The 22,565-nt window shown below is 34.9% G+C and overlaps 2 protein-coding genes across 2 annotated transcripts in view; both read right to left on the reverse strand.

Moving 5' to 3' along the window:
• Dnah14 (dynein axonemal heavy chain 14) overlaps positions 1–22,565 on the reverse strand; it is a 376,581-nt gene that overhangs the window by 87,586 nt on the left and 266,430 nt on the right. Inside the window, 7 exon segments of the mRNA XM_071619724.1 lie at positions 1,129–1,269; positions 8,411–8,506; positions 8,872–9,003; positions 12,948–13,107; positions 17,003–17,097; positions 20,434–20,559; positions 21,031–21,139. Coding sequence (XP_071475825.1) covers positions 1,129–1,269; positions 8,411–8,506; positions 8,872–9,003; positions 12,948–13,107; positions 17,003–17,097; positions 20,434–20,559; positions 21,031–21,139 — 859 coding nt within the window.
• LOC114107327 (small integral membrane protein 30-like) lies at positions 11,347–11,657 on the reverse strand. Its single transcript, XM_027954740.2, has one exon. The coding sequence runs from the start codon at positions 11,529–11,531 to the stop codon at positions 11,352–11,354; it is 180 nt and encodes a 59-aa protein (XP_027810541.2). The 5' UTR covers positions 11,532–11,657; the 3' UTR covers positions 11,347–11,351.

Consider the following 22,565-nt stretch of genomic DNA (forward strand, 5'->3'; position numbering starts at 1 on the left):
AATAATAATCAACATTTACCAAATCTTTAATCATCTGTCAGACACTTTACTTTGAAAATCTTATTTGACACCTTCAATATTTTGTTAAACAAGTGCTATTGACTTCACTTTAATATGAAGAAGTAGAAGTTTAGAGAAGTTAAACAGCTAGCTCAAGATCACGAAGCTTCTGATAGGTGTAGCTGGGATCTGAACTCAGATTCTCTGGCTGCAGAGCTTCCTTCTCCAATAATATACATCCTTGATTGGCCAATGAATAAAGCATGGTAAGCAAGAGCCCTCTCTTCTGGAAGCTTAAAATCTAGAGTACTGATGATGTTCCCCTGCTTGTCAGCAAAACTCAGGAACATCAGTCAACTTTTGAGTGCTATAATCTCCTTTTGACTGGCATGATTGCATATAAGAATCTCCTTCTCCCTTCTGGAAGAATCATCATGATATGCATTTATCTAAATAATTAAACTAAATTATCTTGAGTTTTAGAATATCCTTTGAGATATAGAGGAGGCAAATTAGTTAGATGAGAAAGAAAAAAAAATGAGATTAAAGGTGGCAGAAGATTGACAGACAAAAGTGAAAATGTCTTTTTCCATCCTAAAGATATTACCTTGCTTTTGGCCCCCCTCTTTCTTGTGTTCAAATTGGTTTTGTCTAGTGCCAGGGAAGGAAAACTCATGACATACTGATTGAACCGTTTACTTTGGGCCTCATCAGACACAAATGTGCTGATATATATTTACAAAAAAATTTATTTGTAGTTGTAGATAGACAGTAGGTCTTTATTTTATTTGTTTTTAAAATTTTTATGTGGTGCTAAGTATCAAACCCAGTGCTTCACATGTGCTAGGCAAGCACTCTGCCACTGAGCTACAGCCCCAGCCCAATGTGCTGATATTTTAAGAATAAGAGAAACTAGCTCAGATCTTTGTAGTCTGTTTACTTCTCTTTTAAGACTAATTCAACAAGATTCCTTTCTTTTATCTAGTGAATATGTTGTTGAAGTAGATAAGAAGTTTGACAGGGAGATAGTTTTAGGAGACATGCAACATAGCCTGCATTGAAATAGCATCAGGTTTGTTGAGTCCAGAAAAAATTAATGATGGCTATATAAATCAAGGGAATTCATGCCTTCTCCTCGTCTAGGACAGTCAGCAAAATAGCTGCACATTGCAAGCGCTTGGTGACCAATTTTTTCCGATTTGCTAATAGTTGTTTTTCAGCAACAATATCTTTGTAAGCCGCCTGCAGAAACTGCAAGTGTTCTTCAATCTGAAACACAATGGATTTGTTATTGAGAAACAATCTTACTCTCATTTTATTTCAAGAATTTATCTGTTATTTATGTCTAAATATAGAGTGGAACCATTTCATTTTCACATCCTGGATGGATTATATTATCAATGAAAATGTACACTGTAGAAATGAAGTGATCCCTTTTGATATTAAACTTTGTATTTTAAAATACCATTTCCCTTCCTCAATAGACTTTCTTGGAATCCTAGTATTTGAAGAATCATCTCTTTCTGATTTATATTTTTTCACAAAGAAAATTTTATATCATATCTAGGTTTTTTCTTAAAGAAAATGGCAGATTTTTTGTTGTTGTTTTTTTTTTACTCCAAATACACTGAGCAGACCAGAGAAATGAATGAGTTTTTTAGTTAGGATGACGGAACGAAGGAACTGTTAAAACTATCCCTAGGATATCCATAGAAAACATATTTTCAGGATTAGCTGATAAAATAATATCTTTTTTTTTTTAAAGAGAGAGAGGGAGAGAGAGAGAGAGAATTTTAATATTTATTTTTTAGTTATCGGCGGACACAACATCTTTGTTTTGTATGTGGTGCTGAGGATCGAACCCGCGCCGCACGCATGCCAGGCGAGCACGCTACCGCTTGAACCACATCCCAGCCCCTAAAATAATATCTTGACAACACTTCGGCTTCAAAGAATTTGGTGACCTCTTCTCTAAGTAATTGACTGAAGAGTTTTGCCCCAGTTAATAAAAGCTTTCACAATCTGGGCCCAATCTTCCATCCCAGTTTCATCTCTTTTATTACTCTTTCCCAATTCTAGAACTCTGCAGCACATTGGTTCATTCTATACCTCCCAAGCATTCTCTAAGTTTTCTTGTTTCTGGGATTGCCAAATCACATTCTTCCCTTATTCTTGGGCTCTTCCCTTAAAGGGATGTAAATTGTAGGCATTCTTTAAAATCCTGACCAATTTCTAGTCTTGTTAAATCCAGACTGATGCAACTGTTTTGTAGCAGTCCTTTGAGGAGTAATCACAAATTGCCATTTGTTGTCTCATGAGCTGTGGTCTTACAGTCTTAATAACCTTTCTATTGTAATTTTTAGTTTTGAAAATTTTTATGTCTTCTCAAAATCTTTGAAACCAGGATGCAATAGTGCAGATCTGGAATGTCCTCCAAAGGCCAATAATGTGAAGGCTTGGTCCCCAGCTTGGCACTATTGGGAGGTGATAGAATCATATAGCGGTGGAATCTAATGAGAGTAACTTACATCACTGGGGGCATGCTCTTAAAGGTGACATTGGGACCCAGGCCCCCTTCCTCTTTATCTTTGCTTCATGGTTGCCATGAAGTGATCATAAGCCCCTATGCCACATGCTCCCATCATAATGTACTGTGTCACCACACGTCAAAAGCACTGCTGCAACCATGGATTGAAAGACTGAAACCTCTGAAACTATGAATCAGAATAAACCTTTTCCTCTATTAAGATGATTACCTTAGGTATTTTGTTACAGTATTGGAAAGCTGGAGACTTGAACCTGGTATATACATTTAATTGTATAGACAGAATTGTGCTTATTGTAATTTATAATTTCTCCTATTTTAAAGATATTATCTTGGTGAATACATATGTACATTTATATATATATGTATATATGTACATATATGTATGCATATTGGTGAATATATGTGTATATACACACACATATACATATGTATATATGTATATGTGTGTGTATATATACATATATGTATAATATACACACACATATGTGAACACACACCCATATTTTACAAAAACATACACATTAAATACTTTGGGCATGCTTATGCTAATAACTTAGAATTTATTCCTGGTTTACCCATAATAATTATTCAGTTGTTTGTACTTTTATGTATGTTTTTTGTTTGCTTGCTCATTTCAATTGTTTTGATTCCACTGAGGAAACCATTTCTTTGTTACTCATGGTCTAGTCATTTAAATATTAATGTATAGGACCTAGCCACTAAGCTGAACACTTGAGATGTCTATAATTTTTGCACTTGAGGAGTGACTGGAAGGTCTGAGGGTGGGCTCCTGCTGCCTTTGGGGTAGGTATTAGTCATTGGGTACCTGAAATATCTGTGCCTCATTTGTTAAGTGGGGGCTTACAATAATATTCATCCTGGAGATGGTGTTAGGATTAAATTGACTAATACAGGTAAAATGCTTAGAATAGTTAAGTGTTCAGGAAGTTAACTGTTACTGTGGTAGCTGACTGATGTCATGAAAGATGATGGCTGAGGCTTAATACAAGTTTACACCTAGCAGTCAGCCTGGTGCAGCACAACCCTACACACAACTGCCACATCTGCCAGCAAGTCTCCTCACTGGCTATAAACTGCCTCTTTTTATTCTTTGACAATGTTTTTTTCTGTTGAGCTATTCATTTTTTTATTTGAGCATTTTACAAATTATGAAACTGTATCTGATGTATATGTATTTGCAAATATTTTCCTCACTTTGCTCTTTGTCTTTATCTAGGACTTATTTTGCACTTTGAAAATTTTATTACATTTAATCATTATATTTAAAACATTATTTTGAAAAATTCCAAAAAAATCTGCTGGCATTTCAACTGTAATTACACAAAGTTCATGGATTAATATAGGGAACTTAAAAATCTTTTGAATATTGTTTTATTTGGTTGAGCTTTATAGTATTTTATATTGATACTGCACATTCTATAATAAAGCTCATTCCTAGATATTTTATATTTCTGGTTACTATTATAAATGAGATTGTTTTCTTTCACTATGTCTTCTGACTGGTAGGAAAACTACTGCTATTGAATGTTAATTTTAATGTGTAAACCTTAGCAAAATCTCTTTTTGCTTATAGTTGTGTTTGAAATCTCTTGAATTTTCTAGGTCTTAGAAAATATTATAGACTGAGTGTTTGTGTCCCTCCTGAATTCATGTGTTGAGATTCAAGCCCTGAATATGGTGATATTAGCAGGTGAATCCTCTGGGAGGTTAGTATTCCAGTAAACAAGTGTGGAGCCTTGTTTAATGGAATGGGTGGCCTTATAAAAAAGACCAAGAAAGTCCCCTCATCCTTTCTGCCTTATCAAATGTCTGTGAACCAGGAGGTGGGCCTTCACCAGACAATGAATCTTCTGGCATCTTGATCTTGGACTTCCTAGCTTCCTAAATGGTGTTTATAAACTACTCACTTTGTGGTATTTTATTATAGCAGCCCAAACAGACTAAGCCAAAGTAATGCCTCTTCTTCACAATTTTAAAAGAGTTTGAGAGACTGGTGATGATTATTTAAATGTTTAGTAGAAATGTTTAGTAAAGTCATCTGTTCCATGACTTTTTTTTTTCTTTTTTTTTGTGGTGCTGGGGATTGAACCCAGGGCTTTGTGCATGCGAGGGAAGCACTCTACCAGTTGAGCTATTTCCTCAGCCTCTTTATTTTGATTATATATCTGTCAAGATTTTCTTTTTCTTCTTGAGTCAGTTTAGATAATTTCAGTGTTTCAAGGAATTTTTCCATTTTTTCTATATCATCTACTTTGTTGATGAGTAATTAGCTGTAGTATGAAGACTTAAGAAAATCTTCTTTTTAAAAAAAAATTTTATAAGTAGTAGTGTCTCACTTTCATTTCTGATTTTACTATCTTCTCTCTCTTTGTCTCAAATAGAGGTGTGTTAGCTTTGAAGACATTTCTTTTTATTTAAATCAACCTTTGGTTTCATTGATTTTATTGTTTTTCTATCCTCTACTTTGTCTCTGCTCTAATCATTATTATTTCTTTCCTTCTGCTTGCTTTTAGTTTCATCTGTTTTTTTTCTAGTTCCTTAAGGTATAAAGTTAGGTTTTGACTTGAGATCATCTTTTTTTTTTTTTAAATTCATATAGTTTTTAGTTGTAGATGGACGCAACTTTTTATTTATTTATTTATTTTTATGTGGTGCTGAGGATTGAACTCAGTGCTTCACATGTGCTAGGCAAGTGCTCTACCACTGAGCCACAAGGCAAGCCTGAGATCTTTTTTTAATGTAGGCATTTACTATTATAAATTTCTCTCTAAGCACTGCCTTTGGAGTATCTCATAAGTTTTGGTATGTTGTATTTCCATTTTAATTTTTCTCTGAGTATTTTATGATTTCCCTTATTTGACCCACTGATTTTTTAAGTATGTTATTTCACTTCTACATATTTGTGAATTTTCCAGTTTTCCCGTTATTGATTTAAAATTTCACCCTATTATGATCAGAATATCTACTCTACATGCTATTTGTCAATTTAAAATCTATTGAGACTTATTTTGTGGACTAACATATGATCTGTCCTGAAGAATCTCTCATGAGCCCCTCAGAAGGACATGTATTCTGTTGTTGGTAGAGTATTTTGTAAATGTCCATTAAATCTAATTGCTTTATTGTGTTTAGTTCTTTACTTCCTTAATAGAGCCAAGTAAGAATACTAGTTGTTCTGCTAGAAGAAAACATAGGTCAACACTCTAACATATTAGACAGGCATTGACTTCCTTAGCAAGACCCCAAAAGCTCAAGAAATAAAACCAAGAATCAATAAATGGGAAAGCATTAAATTAAAAAGCTTCTGCACAGCAAAGGAAATGATAAGGAGAGTGAAGAGAGAATCGGCAGGAGAAAAAATGTGCTAGCTGCTCCTCTGACAGGGGATTAATATCCAGAATATATAAAGAACTCAAAAAGCTTAGCATCAAGGAAATAAATTATCCAATCAAGAAATGGGCAAAAGAACTAAACAGACATTTCTCAAAAGAAGAAACACAAATGGTCAACAAATATATGAAAAAAATTTTAACATCTCTAGCAATCAGGGAAATGCAAATCAAAACTACACTAAGATTTCATCTCACAAATGGCAATTATTAAGAATATAAATAAGAATAAATGCTGGCAAAAATGTGGGGGAAAATGTATACTCATACATTGTTGATGGTCCTGCAAATTAATATAAAACAGTATGGAGAGTCCAAAAAACAAAAACAAAAACAAACTAGGAATGGAACATCCATATGACCCAGCTATCCCACTCCATGGTATACATCCAAAGAACTAAAATCAGCATATTATAGTGATACAGACACATCAAGTTTATAGCAGTGCAACTCACTCTAACCAAGATATGGTACAGTCCTGGTGCCTGTCAATAGATGAATGGATCAATAAAATGTGGCATATATACACAATGAGTTTTACTCATCCATAAAGGAGAATAATATGGCATTTGCCAGTAAATGAATGGAACTGAAGAACATCAAGTTAAGAGAAATAAATTAGATTCAGAAAATCAAAGGGTCGAATGTTTTCTCTCCCTCTGCAGAAGCTAGAGGAAAGCAAGGGGGAGAAAAGTGGGATTCGGTAGTCACAAACATATAGGGAAGATCAATAGAGTAGAGGAAGGGTATTGAGAGGATGGGAAAGGGGAGGAAATGTGGAATAAAATTGACAAGATTATGCTATGTACATGCATAAATATACTCCAGCAAATTCCACCCTTATGTATATCTATAAAGCATTAATTAAAAATAAATAAATCAATGAGTGAAAGGAAGACCTGTAGAGGAAAGAGAATAGGTGAAGGGAGTAGAGGTGGAAATGGGGTAGGGGGTACCAGGATCTGAAATAAAGTAAGTTAAACTCCATGCATGTATGATTATGTCAAAATAAACCCAACTATTATATATAACTATAATACACCAATAAAAACAAAACAAAAAGCTAAGAAACAGAAAAACCAAGAACACTAATTGCTGCCCTATTCCTCAAGAATATCTCCCCCTATCCCCGCACCCCCCCACCCCGCCATTGCCCACCTTGTCTCCATACCCCTCTACAAACTCAGATGTAGGTCTCTGTTCTTAACCATGACAAATGTCCATTCTGATTGGTGGTGCCTCTGGCACCTTGGTTGCTTAATATTTTGAATATCACTCCTTAATAGAAATATTTTATACTGTAGTAGTTGAACATGTGGTTTTAGAATTAGACAGACCCTACTAAGAATGTTTGCAGCATTGTTTTGGTAGCTGGAGATCTTGAACAGATTAACCAAATCTTTCAAATTTAGTTTTCTCATTTGTAAATATCTACTTCTGGATATTGTTTTGAGGATTAAATGAGAAAATGTATATAAAACACTAGCATAGTGCTTGGAACACAGCAGCATTAAAAAATATTAGCTGTTATCACACCTATCAAAGTAAAACTATATAGATAAAATATTAGCAATAAAATGATATATCAACATAAAACAAATTCTGTCCAAATTTGTTTAATCCTTCAAAAATGTCCAATACTATTTATATAACTGAGTTCTTAAGAAATGCCTGTGAGACCAGGCAGGTAGCATAAATGCTTGAAGTGGATTAGGGACTGATCATAGCCAACTATGAATATAGGGAATACAGGCTGGGTTGCCAGATCTGAGTTTTCAAGAGAAGATAGGGATTCAGAGTTAAATGAAATTCATAGATTTTTGAATGTAGGTAATTGCATCAAAACATGTATGTGTGCAGGGGAGACTATATAGACCAAAAGATGTCAATGGACTGTTGCCATCTTTGAATTATATTACTTCACCTACTCTCAGAATGTATATGAAATACATAAATAATAGGGATATATAATAGGGATAAATATCAACTCTAGTTCTAGTTCTAATAATGATACTTTATTTTAATTTAAATCCAGACATTTAAGAAATAATCATGCCTTTATAAAGTAAAAGAGTAAACTATATAAACAGGCTAAATACAGATTTTTAGGAATTCAGGTGGGTACTGGTTACATATTTGGTAGACTAAAGTTCTAAAGATTTCCTGGGAGAAATTTGGTAAAATGCAAATTAAAATGTTATTGCAAATTAATATGTTAATAATTAACATATTGAAGGTTTTAGCAGACACAAAGAACTTTCTTTAATAAGCTCTACTGAGATAATAACTTTTCTGGGGGGTGGTGCTGGGATGAACCAGGGCCTCTGCATATGGTAGGCAAGCATTCTGCAATTGAGCTATCCCCTCAGTGCCCTGAGATAATGACTATTTTCTGGTATTTTTGTATATTTCAGAAAGGTATTAAGAATTTAACAAGTAAAAAAATTCTTACCAGCTGCAAACCTCTCTGTTTTTCAGCCAACCTTTGTTGTGCAATTTTAAGAACACTTTGAGCTTCAGCCACTTGGTTTTGTTTAGGGACTACCACCTTAAAGAGAATGCCAGAATATTTAGGTATTGAAAAAGTCAAGTTTACTATTAAGAATGCCACTAACCATGAAAGATTTATAGGTGTCAACCGTTAAAATAAACTTTCCTGGAATTTCCTATGTGTGCATAGGGGATATAAAGTAGCTTACTATGGTAACTAAAATAAATAAAATGATACATGATTGTTTTCAGAGAAAAATGTAATAGGAGCACTTGACATCTGTGTGAGTTAGTATAATGTATTTGATTAAAATGGATTTCATTAGGCATTCTTTCCACAGAAGTTCATTTTAAAAATCATTTCTGGAACTTTTTGGTATATCACTTTTAAATCATCACAGAGATTAAGGAGAAAAAGCATACCTTCCGTACTTCATGGTAGTCGTTCAAAGCTATAACCCACTGGCACATTGAGCGGCAAGCAACAGAAATCAGAGCAAGCTTGGTTGGGTTGAAATCAGGCAAGCTTAAAATTTTTTTCAGTTTCAGGAAAACCTAGAGAGAATATACATGTTACATGAGAAAGAAATATTATTGATCTAGTTTTCCCCAATGTACAATAGAATGAATGAAACTTTAGTTCCTATAAAAAAGACTCAACTACTTGTTAATTGCAGAAGCAGACATATCTGTCTAGGTTACAAAATAGCCCTAGGTCAGGAAGAGAAAACCCTCTTTACTGAAAAACTGCTACTGCTATTGTTCAGTAGCTTTGTTATGGTTTTTCAAAAGGAACTCTAGCTTTTGGAAATATGGTATACAAGGAGGCCTGAAGTCCCCTGGTACTCCATTTTGAGATGACTATGTTCTGTCCTCACAACCTTCACTGGTTTGACTACACATTCAGTGGTTTGACTACTCCAAGATGATGGGATGGCCTGGGGCATACTGAGGCCCACTGAGGATGATCTCTCACTTAGCTGTGTCATGTGCTCATAGATCCACTTCAGCTAAATGGTAACACTTAGAGTTAGGTATATAGAATTTCTCATCTCTTTCTGGGAGCCATATTTGGAATGAAGTCTTTCTCCAACTGAGATTCCTTTTCCCTTTCCAACCAGGCAACTCCTCTCTTGCCTGAAGAACAGAACCACTTCCTGAATAATTTAGATGCCAAGTGATCCATTCTCAAATTATTGGTTTCTTATTATTACTTAACATACTGCTAGGCTTTTAAAATATTTTATTTGTTGTTTTTAGATATACATGCCAGTAGGGTATATTTTGACATATTATATACACATGGAGTACAACCCATTCCAATTAGGATCCCATTCTTGTGGTTGTCCATTATGTGGAGTTATACCTATCGTGTATTCATATATGAACATAGGAAAGTTATGTCTGATTCATTCTACTGTCTTTCCTATTCCTATCTCCTCCTTCCTTCCCTTCATTCTCCTTTGTCTAATCCAATGAGCTTCTATACTTCTCCACCCCCCCTACCTTCCCTTGTTATGGGTTAGCATCCACATATCAGAGAGAACATTCTGTCTTTGGTTTTGTGAGACTGGCTTATTTCACCTAGCATGATATTCTCCAGTTCCATCTATTTACCAGCAAGTGCCATAATTTCATTCTTCTTTTTGGCTAAATAATATTCCATTGTGTATATGCACCACAATTTCTTTATCCATTCATCTATTGAAGGGGCACCTAGGTTGGTTCCATAGCTTAGCTATTGTGAATTGAGCTGCTATGAATATTGATGTGGCTACATAATTATATTATGCTGATTTTAAGTCCTTTTGGTATATACCAAGGAGTGGGATAACTGGGCCAGATAGTGGTTCCATTTCAAGTTTTCTGAGGAATCTCCATACTGCTTTTCAGAGTGTTTGCACCAATTTTCAGTCCTACCAGCAATGTATGAGTGTACCTTTTTCCCCACATCCTTGCCAACATTTGTTCTTTAAATGAGCTATTAATTACTTTTAGCTTAAAAAATATACCTAAACAAAATCGTAGGGGATCATATTTGCTAAGTATTGTCCAGACAGTGAATGTTTGTTGCACTAATTCATGAACAATATGGATATTGACACTAAATTCTGCTAAAAATTCACATTATTCATATACAACCCTGTACTTCCTATTAACACAGATCACCATCATACTAGTTAGCTGCCTAATTTATAATTTAATATCTATCTTCCCTGTTATTTTTTTTTTTACAACATAATGAGCTTGTATTTAATATAGTAATTCTCACCATGGAGATCTTAATTAATACAAAGGCGGTTTTGCTTACATTGAATCTCTTCCAATGTCAATATAACAGTGGCTTTTTTTAACATTAATTTTTTTCTCCATTTCAATATTAGATGCATTGAGTACATTTTTTTCAAAACTTTGTTTTCCCCCTAAAGATAAACATTTCAATTTTGGTTATTTGATATCTAAGTACAATATTAACTTGGGAGATAAAACAAACATGTAATAAAAACATGGAGAAAAAGACTCCTTAAGGACTCAGGAGGCAGTGATAACTCAACAGTGGAGATTTGTTAAGAGTCTGGGCAAGAGATTCCTCCTTCCTATTTCATATGCTTTGAGAATTCTTAAAACTACTACTTCTGTAAATTTACACTATCCCACATCTTTGACCTTTTTTCTAAGCAACAAATAAAATTTATAGGCTGCAGTTTTCAGTGCATTATTTGTTATAAAGAAAACATTTTTTTCTTCCATTTAACAAACATCCATTTGTTCCCATTTCATGGGAAACAACTAAGAATATGAAACTATTACTGTTCACTGGGAAATTCACAGAGTAAAGCTCAGGTTTAATCTGAAGAAAACAAGTTTTCAGGGCGAAGTTTGATTCAGGAGGCCCTTGAAAGTTACATCTGTCCATTCCGCTTTCGTGTATACACACCAAGACAAGCACAAATGCCTGTAATGCTGAGAACCACACCTAACAAGAGAGCGATTGCATCTCCGGCTTCTACTGCTTCAACAACTGGCAGAACCAAAAGCAATGAAATGAGGACTAAGAGCAATTGTGTTGAAACTGAGGTCATGATGCTGGGATCTTGAAGACTTAAAGGTTCCAATGAAATAGCATATATAAAAATCTATCTGACTTGAAATATTCCCTTTTTGGAGCTCCGGAAGCTGAGGCTAAGAGAGTACACGTGACACCGCCTTCGGGAAGCAGCCATTACAGGAATGGTCTATCTTCCCTGTTATAACAGAAGGAATAGGTTGGTCTTATAAACTACTCTGTCCTCATGTCTATTACAAGGAAGATGTTCCTTCAATGTTTATTGAATGACTTAATGATCACTTGCCCTTTCATCCAGGACATTGCCACTCATAAAGGCCAAATGCCACCTATGTAACAACAGGCTAGTAATGCTGCAATTAGTCTGCTTATGACCTTAGCTCTCAGTTCATCTGCTAATGTAATATCACAGTTTGGATATTCTCCCATCTTCAGTCATCAAACTTCACATTTTTAGGCATTTGATATAGCATTGACCACATTTTGGTACCAAAATCTGCATTAGATTCCTTTTGGCTACTATAATAAATTATCGCAAATTGAGTGACTTAAAACATTTTAAGTCTCTCACAATTCTAGAGGCTAGAAGTCTGAAATAGAGATGTAGGTAGGTTTCTAGTACCTTCCAGCTTCTGGGGCTCCTGGCATTACTAGCCTGTGGTTACATAGCTGGCATTTGGCCTTCTTTCTACTTCTATGTACTGTGTCTTGGTCCAGGCCTCTGTAACCTCTTGCTTATTCTGGCAGATCTTGTTTTTATCTCTTTATGAGAGTCACCTGTCCAACCTGGCCTACCTCACTCTACTGGTGTCTTAAAATCTGCTGTTTGTCCAGGACTTTGGCCTTACTGGATGTTCTCCAGCAAATTTACATTCTTTTGAATTAAATCTGCTATAGCAAATATAGGAAATTCCAATAGATTTTTCAGAGTTATTTTCTTTAATTTTTTTATACCTTAATCTGTACTCCCCATCTCCTCACATATGGATTAATATTTGTAAAGCACTCAGAACAATGTCTTATACATGCTATTATATGAACACTTGTTACACAAATAATGCATTCATTGTGTGCTCATAATGTACTGCAATCCACCCAGAAAAACTCTCTCCGTCTGTTGTCCCGTTACTTTGCTAATCTTTATTATTTAAAGAGATTTAGAGACATGATATTTTTCCAATTTCAGGGACATGTTGCCTTTCCTTGACACTTCCAGGAAATCTATTAAGTTTGGTTATGCAGCTTGCTCTCTGATTTTCTAAATCTCACCATTGTCTTCTGCTTCTAATATATTTTTTCCTTTAAAAAGTTTTTATTTGAAAGTTTTTTTCACTTCTAATACATAATTCCAATTCTAATACTTCTATTTGACTCCATAGGTTATAAATATGAAAGGCATCTATTGTGCATTAATTAGGGAGTAAATGTTTACCTTATCAGGTATGTTGTCCTTGTCAAGATTAATCAGTTTCTTTAGAAAACCAGTTTCTGAAAGAAGCAGCTTTGCTGTTGCCCAGTTAGGTTTCTTTTGCAGAAGAATACATACTGCATTCATGACAGTCAGCACAAGGAAGGGAGGCTTTGTGTACACCCTGTAATAGGCAGTGAGAAGTAATCAACTTCAGGATGAAAAATCAAATGCATTCTGAAAACTCACACAGAAGAAAACACACACACACACAGGTTTTTAACAGGAGTTATTTGGTTATCTTTTAAAATCTGAGTTTCTTTAGTAATTGATTATCTTTGCTTTATGAAGATGAGAACCATAAATCTAAATATATAGAACATTTGAGTTAGAGACTAATTCATTTTATTTTAAAAGTGTCCACTGCAGAGTCATTTAAAAATAGGAACATCCTATTCCTATGTGCCACTTTTCAGGAACAAATATTTGATGCAAAGTGAGGCCTGCTTATGTTAGTCCTCTATTACTTCATACAAGGAGTCTGTCTTGGATCCTTACTGATTTACCCCAATCTGCGTTTTCTACGCTCTTTTTTCTTCCTTTAGTCACCGATACAAAGAGTGGCAAAGGATTATACTCTCATGGGGCCATAATTTACATTTTCATTATAAAAACAGCAGCAAGGAAAGAGAATGAACTAAGTTGTGCATGTGCCAGATGTCTCTGCCACATGTCTGGGAATAGCAACAGAGATCATAATAGAAGCTGCCCTCATTTGGGTGGCATTTTGAAGTAAGTTAAATGCACATTAGCACTATCACAAGAGAGACTCTTTAAAAACAAACAAACAAAGTATATGCAGGGAAATTTAAGGACAAGGCTGGTTTTCTTCAGCTGTTATAGTGCTAGGGCAGGGGAAGGAAACCTCTCAGTATGAAACTAGCCTTTATTGAGCAGTGTCTTAGGCAAGACTTTGTTCTGAGCATTGTAATTCATCCAGTCATTTCAACATCTACTGTCCCATTGCATAAAAGAGAAGCTCAGGCATAGGTCATACTGCTAGAAAGTGGCAGTGCCAGGATTTCAACCCGGGAAGCTTGGTACCAGAGCCATGCATGTAACCACCATGATACACTGCCCCTCCGAAATTAGCCTAGAGGGAATTTGGACTGATATCTCTGTCAGGAATATTTGCCACAGAAAAAATTGAGAGAGGAGAAGCTTCTGGGACAAAGTCACCAGGTATGGGGGGGTGAAGCCTAAATTGGAAAAGGACTGGCTTCTGTAATCACTCTGATGCCATCTCCTGACACTCCTTGCCCACTGAACTTTAGCCATCTTGGTCTTTTGTATTTCCTGAAGGCCACCAAGCACATGTTTACCATATCAATTTTGTGCTTTCCATTCCTTTACTTGGAACACTATTCCTCTAGATATCTACCTACTTTACATAGAAACTTCATTCAGTTCTCTGTTCCAATGTTAATTTTCCAGAGAAGCTTTCTCTAGCTGTAACTTCAGTGCCTCAGTGCCTGGCACACAGTGTGTACTCAATATACTTGGCAAATGAAAGAAAAAATAAATGCATAGGAATGAATGCTTATGAATGAAGTAAAAAAGGAAAAGGACATTAAAAATTCACTCCCCTTTTCTGGCTTCTCTCTGTGCATTTGTTTTTAAACCTTAAGTGCATTAACTGCAGCATTGTGATAGGCTTCTTTGTGGTTGTTGGTTTTGGTACAGGGGATTGAACCCAGGACCTCTCTCATGCTGGGCAAGTACTCTCCCACTTAGCTACACACCTAGCCTGTATTTTAGTTATTTTGTTTTGTGACAGGATCTCTCTAAGTTGCCCAGGCTGACCCTGAATTTGTGATCCTGCTGCTTCAGCCTCCTGAGCAGTTGGAATTGCAGCATGTGCCATGGCACCTGGCTGTATGCTTTTGTCCTTTACCATAAAAAAAATTTGTTTAAAAAATACTTCTTTCTACTGTTTGATATCCTTATCACAAGATTTGATACAGTGTTATAAATACGATGGTAGATTTGTTCCATGTTTCCACATCTTTTACTGAAATATTACTTTGTAAAAAGAATAAAAACACATTCTAAGATATAATATGCAAACTCTCCTTATTTGTTCAATGGGAGAGCTCAAGTTAAAAATATGTTACTGACAGATTCAACTTAGAATCAACAGGATCAGATCTTTGTACTCTAAATTATTTAATTTCTTTCAGTATTTTCTTAGCATTTCTCTTTAATCACTACAATGTGTAGACTGGGAAAAGACACAGCAGGGGAAGCACTTCCCACAGCGACACCTTGTGATAACATCCAACACTGCAGTCTCAGAGGGGCAGCTATGCATTCCTACTATAGTCTCTCTACAGCTAAACTGGCTAAGTAGGGTGGCATAAATATTGTCCTCTTACTTTTGGAGCTACAGTTCAGGTAATACTGTATTTTACCAGTTCTAAGATGTAAATTTTACATCTCATAGGCTTGGATTCAGTTTATAACAAATGGCACATCATACTTTAATTGGCAGTATTTTTTTCTTTCTTAAAATAATAATATGCCTTACAATGGAATACAATAGAAGACACAGAGACAAATCAATAGAGATACAATCATCTGATAGATATGTCGAAGGAAAAGATACTTTTTAAAACAAATCATACTGGGAAAACTGGATATCCATATGTAGAATAGTGAAACTTTATCCCTATATCTCATTGCAGGAGTCAAAGTGGATCAAACACCTAGGCAGTAGACCAGAAACTTTGCAATTGCTAGAAGAAAACATGGAATTGACACTCCCAAGATATTGGCACAGGCATCAATTTCCTTAACAAGACCTTGAAAGCCCAAGAAATAAAACCAAGAATTAATACGTAGAATGGCATCAAATTAAAAAGCTACTGCCTAGCAAAGGAAATGATTAAAAGTATGAAGAGAGAGCCTACAGAATGGGGGGAAATCTTTGCAAGATACTCCTCTAGGGCTGGGGTTGTAGCTTAGTGGTAGAATGTTTGCCTCGCATATGTGAGGCCCTGGGTTCGATCCCCAGCACCACATAAAAATAAACAAATAAAAATAAAGGTATTGTGTCCATCTCAACTAAAAAAAATTAAAAAATACTCCTCTAATAGGAATGTATTAAAGAACTCCAAAAACTTAACACCAAACAACACAATTAATAAATGGGGAAAAATTAATCAGACACTTCTCAAAAGAAGAATACAAATGGCCGACAAATATATGAAAAAAATGTTCAGCATCTCTAGCAACCAGGGAATGAGATTTCACCTCACTTCAGCCAGAATGGCAATTATTAAGAATGAAAATAAGAAATAAATATGGCATTTGCAAGATTTCTTAAATAGATAAAACTGAAGAACATCATGCTAAGTAAAATAAGCTGGACCCAGGAAATCAAAAGTCAAATGTTTCCTTTCATATGCAGAAGTCAAACCAAAATAAGGGAAAAGAAAAGAAAAGGGGGGGGGGAGTCCCATGAAAACAGCAGAGAGATCTGAGGAGTAGAAGAAGGGAATTGAGGGGAGAAAGGAGGGAGGTGAAAAGGGAGGAACAGGGGAATGAAACTGATCATATTATCCTATGTGCATATATGAATACACCACAGTGAATGTCACCTTTATGTATGTGTACAGTGCACTAATTAAAAAACTATTAATTAATAGGAGAAAGACTGGTCAAATAGAGGAAAGGAATAGGGGGAGGAAGTAGGGGAGGGAGAGGGAAAGTACTGGGATTGACTTAGAACAAATTAAATTCCATGCTTGTATAATTATATCAAATGAGCATCAATATTATGTATAAATATAATGTACTAATAAAAAATTCTAAAAATAACTACATGCCTTGCAATTGATAGCATCATAAAATTGACAACATACTGTATATACTACACATAATAAAAAATGTGAAGTAAACAAGATGAGTTAAAAAGGAATTAATCTAAAATTGCAGTAGAGAATTAATAACAATTATCATGAATTTATCATTTAATCTGAACTGTTCTAACTCAGAAGAAAGTTAAGTGAATTAGTTACCTTAATTCAGCAACATCAGATTTATCCAGGGCATTTAGACCAACAATTGCATTTTCTATAGCTGGTAGCACACTTTTTAGTTCATTCGCAGTTTTCTGTAATAAAAATTTAAGCCCCTAAATACATATGAGTGCATATAGTTGCAGATCTGACATATTTATGTCAAGATTTCTTAAATAGATTATATATATATATATATATATATATATATATATATATATATATATATATATATATAAAATAGATATTTATGTGTTGAACCTGGAAAATATAATCTGACATTTTTATAATGCCTGTAAGTTATGCATCTTGTATGACTTAGGTCTGTGCACACATACTTATACTGTTGTTTACATGTTTACATGGGTCATAGTCCTAAATGTAGTGTATTATCTCATAATCCCTGATGAGAAAGTATTGTTGTGGGGTTCTCACACAGAAAGACAGGGCACTGGAGCATTCTGAAGGTGCCATGTTATCTTCTTCACGATTCTGAGGAAGCCCCTACACAGTATCACTGAGAAGCAAAAACACTGATTGGCTTCTGCCTTCTCTTTTTAGACTCAGTGTAGTATTAAGAATGCCCTTTTGAGGAGTGGTTCAATTAAAGGGGGGATTACTGTGGAGATAAAAAAGTTCTTTACTTCTACATATCCTTTCCAAGTGCATGACAGGAACACTGCTGGTACGTTTTCAGGGTCATATGTTTTCGTTAAACTTGCTAAAATAAGACTTTTTCACTATACTCACTTAGGACCAATTTCTCTTTCTACTTTGCCTCACTCATTGTCAACTATCCTTTCATGGCTGTGGACATTTTTGGGATCTAGATAAAGGGCTGAATTAGGTATTATATTTCTGCTGCTCACCATGAATTCCCTGTATAATAAAGTTATTGTAAGTTATCTGGAATGGGAATGGCTTCCAGAAATACTTCTGTTGTCCACTGTTCCAACTTTCCTGGTGATGTGACATTAATGTGCAGGGTTAGAAGTCATACTACAATATAAACTTGTCCTGTTGTGCTTGGCAGTAGAAATTACGTGGTTAGCAGGGGGAAAACAAGGTTTGCTATGTATTGGTCAGGAGTTGATCTGTTGAAAATCCTTCCATTTATTAGATGTAAAAAATTGTAAGCCAAGGTTTGGATTTTCACTGACACATACTCAAAATGGAAGTATGAGTACACTTGATAAGCAGCGTTTACTATTCTAAATCTACCATGGATTTCTTAAATGAGAATTGTGAAAAACAGAATAAATCAGAATTTATAGTTTTTAAAGTAATAATTGTTCCACTTAGAAAACTTCATTGAAATAAGTGAGAAATTATAGATTGCTAATATAATTGAAAAAAGTGCTTTTTTGAATATAAATTCTATCATCTATCTATTTACAAACTTGTGGAATAGGAAATAAAATAATTAACTGATAAGTCACTTATAGATTTTAGAGATTATAAGTACAGTGAGTAGCAAATCATAATGAGAAATTTTAGATCATACCAAAAGTAATAATTTATTAAGAGGAAAATTGCATGAGGATATAAGTGGCTCTGGGTTTTTAAATAATCCAGGTAATAAAGAAGAATAACTCATATGATCATGTTAGGAAAATTTATATTTCTTGCTAAGTTTATAAGAAATATTGACATTAATGAAAAGAATATAAATGTCAGGAAATACTTATATAAAGAAGACTTGATGGAAAACTGGTCAATAAATGTCATTTTAAACAGTATTTAAAATTAATCACTCACAAATGATCTTGAAATGCCATTACCCCTTATTCCAAGTTTGACAGTTATTCTAAAAATGTTCATGATATTGTCAATAATGAGTTTATAAAGTTGGAGGAAAGTTGTAAACTATCAAATGTTGAGAGCCAGAGTCAGAATGATGCCTGGCATTTGCCAGAGGGAATGTTTGAAAGGTGATGCCAGCGAACCATTGAGATGATGATTTGAGTTAAGCTATATATAATTGCTGTGATGCTGGATTGATTGTATTGTATATTTGACCTTTACTGTCAGGCAATGGGGCGGCTCTTGCTGCCTCGGGAACCGCTACTTTGGAGTTCTCCGGGGATTCCTGGAGGGTTCGTGTTGGTTGGGAAAGGTCCGGAGGAGGGATTTCCGGTTGGTGTGGTGTGTGCCACGAGGAGCCACGTGGATGGCGTTAGAGAGAGGTTTCCAGGGAGAGTGCGTGGAGTGTGCTGGTGGAGTTTGGAAATAAAATTTGTTCCTGCTTGCTTGAGTGGCTCGTGATTTGTGCCCAGCCAGACTGCGGCAATCAAAAATGGGTAGGTAGCTTGAAAAGATTTCTGACAGGGAACTTTGGATTGAAAGTAATGCTGATTGGCTGGGGATGTGGCTCAAGCGGTAGCGTGTTTGCCTGGCAGGCGCTGGGTTCTATCCTCAGCACCACATACAAATAAAGATGTTGTGTCCACTGCAAACTAAAAAATAAATATTAAAAAATTCTCTCTCTCTCTTAAAAAAAAAAAAAAAGAAAGTAATGCTGATAAATGGAAGCAGAATGACAGCAAAAAAACAAAACAAAAAAAAGCCAGGTTGATGCTTTTCTTATTCCTGACATGAACTTTTCCTGAGCCAATTTACAAGGGAAAAATCAATAGTGAGCTAGTCAGATCTGAAAAAAAGCCAACCAAAACATTTTGAAATTACCAAGAGGACTACTTGAACTACATATTCATATTCACTATGGTTCAGAATAAACCTTGTCCTAAGTTTTTATTGTGCTTTGGGATATTAGCCAATGGCAGTAGCACTTATATGTAATTTGTAAATAAATAATTATACACATACTGGTGTGTGTGTGTGTGTGTGTGTGTATTTTAATTGATAAAATTCAACAAAGACATGAAAGAAGTCCCACTCTCCATAGCATAAGAGACTATTGATGGAACAGAGTTAAGCACTGGGAAATCTGATGAATCACGCTGGGTTCTGCTGGTATTTTGACCAGACAGTATAGTTAGGAATAGCCAATTTAAAAATAGGTCTATTCAGTGAACAAAAGAAGTGATATAAACCAAGAACCTAGGTCCTAGAACTGTTTTGTTTCTTGCAGATGTTCCTTTTGGAGGCCAAATGTATTTTTAAAATTAATTAATTAGTTAATTAATTTTTATTAGTGTACTATAGTTATATATTTTTGAGATGGTCTTGAATGATTTTCTGTCATTGAAACCATCAGAGCCTCCAGGAGTGCTGATTAGTCAAGGACAGGGACCAGGCATCTTTGTACTCCCTATTTTCATTTAATAGTGTGCTGTGTGTAGTGGGGACTCAATAAATATTTGTTGGGATAAAAATAAAAAGCATTCATAGTTGGTCTGATGTTTACGTTGGGGGTTAGAAAATAATTTTTCAAATCTAAAATATTTTTATTGTCTATATTTTAATTTTACCTGAGCATAATCTTCCACAATTCTTACTTCTTCTGCCATAATTTCTTCATCCTGTTTAACAAGTATCTGAACTTTCTCAACTACTTGTGAATCTTTCTCAAGTTTTTCCATCAGAACTTCTATTTCCTAATGAACCAAATGAGTTTTCTTAGAATAAATTTTGAAACATGATTCCTTTTGAAAGGAGAAATTAAAATAGCTCATTTTGTTATTATAAAATTTATCAAAGTCAGCTGAAATACTTCTACTTAGAATAGTTGATAGACTACAAGCCACCACAGCATATTTCATATGGATTTAACTAAGGAATCTCTCTGTATAATCTTCTATAGTTAGTTATATACCTAATGTTCACACTAAATTATTAAAATGTTATCAAGTTACTATTTTGCTATTATTGCTGGAATTCACCCCCCTCATTTTACAAATAAGAAAATTGAAACTAAAGGAGATAAAGTAATTTCTTCAAGTTTGCACAGGTGCATGATAGTGCAGTTAGAATTCTAAGTCACCTTTGCCAGGTACCTGAGTCTTTGTGTTCAAACAATGGTCTAGGTTAGACTATAAAATATTTAAGAGATTTAAAATCAAACATACCTTTGTTTTCTGTTCGATTTTAGGGCCAAGAATCAAGAGCTCCTCCTGCATTTCTGTAACTAGTGTGGTTGCTTCCAGGATCTTGGATTGACCTATGTGGAAACGGCACCTGAAGGAAAAAGAAAGCCTGGGCTGAGTCTTTTGGGTCTGAAGTGCTTGGACCCAGAAGTGTTTCAGATTTTGGAGTTTTTCAAGTTTTGGAATATTTCCATAGACCTTTACCTGAAAATGCAAAGTCTGAAACTTTTTCAGCATTATGTTGGTGCTCAAAAAGTTTCGGATTTTGGATTTTTAGATTAGGGATGATGGATCCAAAGTTTAGGGATTCTCAACAACCTGTATTAAAAAGGTGTAAGACAACAAAATATTAGTGACATAATTTGATAGCATATCAAAGGCCAAGTGGGGTTAATTCCAGGGATGGAAGACTAGTTCAGTATTTGAAAGTAAATCATTATATTGACCATGACAAAATTCATGAAAATAACTCTTTTTAAAAATTGTTTCTTTAAACATAGTATATTCTATATAGTAGAATCCATTTTGACAAAAATTATACAAGCATGGAACATATATCTTATTCTGATTAGGACCCCATTCTTGTAGATATATATCAAGATAGGATTCACTTATTTTCATATATATATACATAGGAAACTTATGTTAGATTCATTCTACTGTCTTTCCTATTCCTATCCCCCAATCCCGTCCCTTCATTCCCCTTTGTCTAATCTACTGAACTTCTTTTCCTTCCCTCCCTGCCTTTATTGTGGTTTAGCTCCCACATTTCAGAGAAAACATTTGACCTTTGGTTTTTTGGGATTGGCTTATTTCATTTGGCACGTTAGTCTCCAGATCTACCCATTTACTGGAAAATGTCTTTGTGGCTGAGTAATTTTCAATTATCCACAATTTTTTATCCATTCATCATGATAAAAACTCCTATAAAACTAAGAATCAAGAGGAAGTCCCTCAATTTGATAAAGAATGGGTACATTAAAAATAAAATGAACTTTAGGGAAAATCTGAAAAAGAAAACTGGAAATCTGAGACTTATCTTCTAGTGGAACATATCCTTGACAGGCCATTTAGGCTTTAAATATGATAATTCTCTAGAATGGCACCTCCAATTTAAATAGAATATTTAATTATGAGGTTTGGGGTGGAGAAAAAGTCCTAATTGGCTGTAAGAGACCCAAACCACATAATCAACTCTTCCCAGTTTTTCTTATCCCATGTTTACCCCTGGAAAACTGGGGTAAGGGAATTTGTGTGTAGCAAGGAAGAGTTGGAAAATGGGGAACTATTGCCTCATATTTCTTCTACCACCTAGCCATACTTGCTAGATATTGGCCTGTTATGGATATTGATGATAAATCATCACAAATATAAAGTGACAACCCTTAGGGTGGCCCTGGTGGAAGATGTTCTAGGATAGTATGATGAATGCAGGGAAGAAACTGTTGAGCTATCCAGGCACATGTATGGATAAGACATGAGGAAGACTAACAAAAGGGAAAGTAATTGCAACACTT

Source organism: Marmota flaviventris, chromosome 12, assembly GCF_047511675.1.
Source record: "Marmota flaviventris isolate mMarFla1 chromosome 12, mMarFla1.hap1, whole genome shotgun sequence".
NCBI classification, from domain to species: domain Eukaryota; kingdom Metazoa; phylum Chordata; class Mammalia; order Rodentia; family Sciuridae; genus Marmota; species Marmota flaviventris.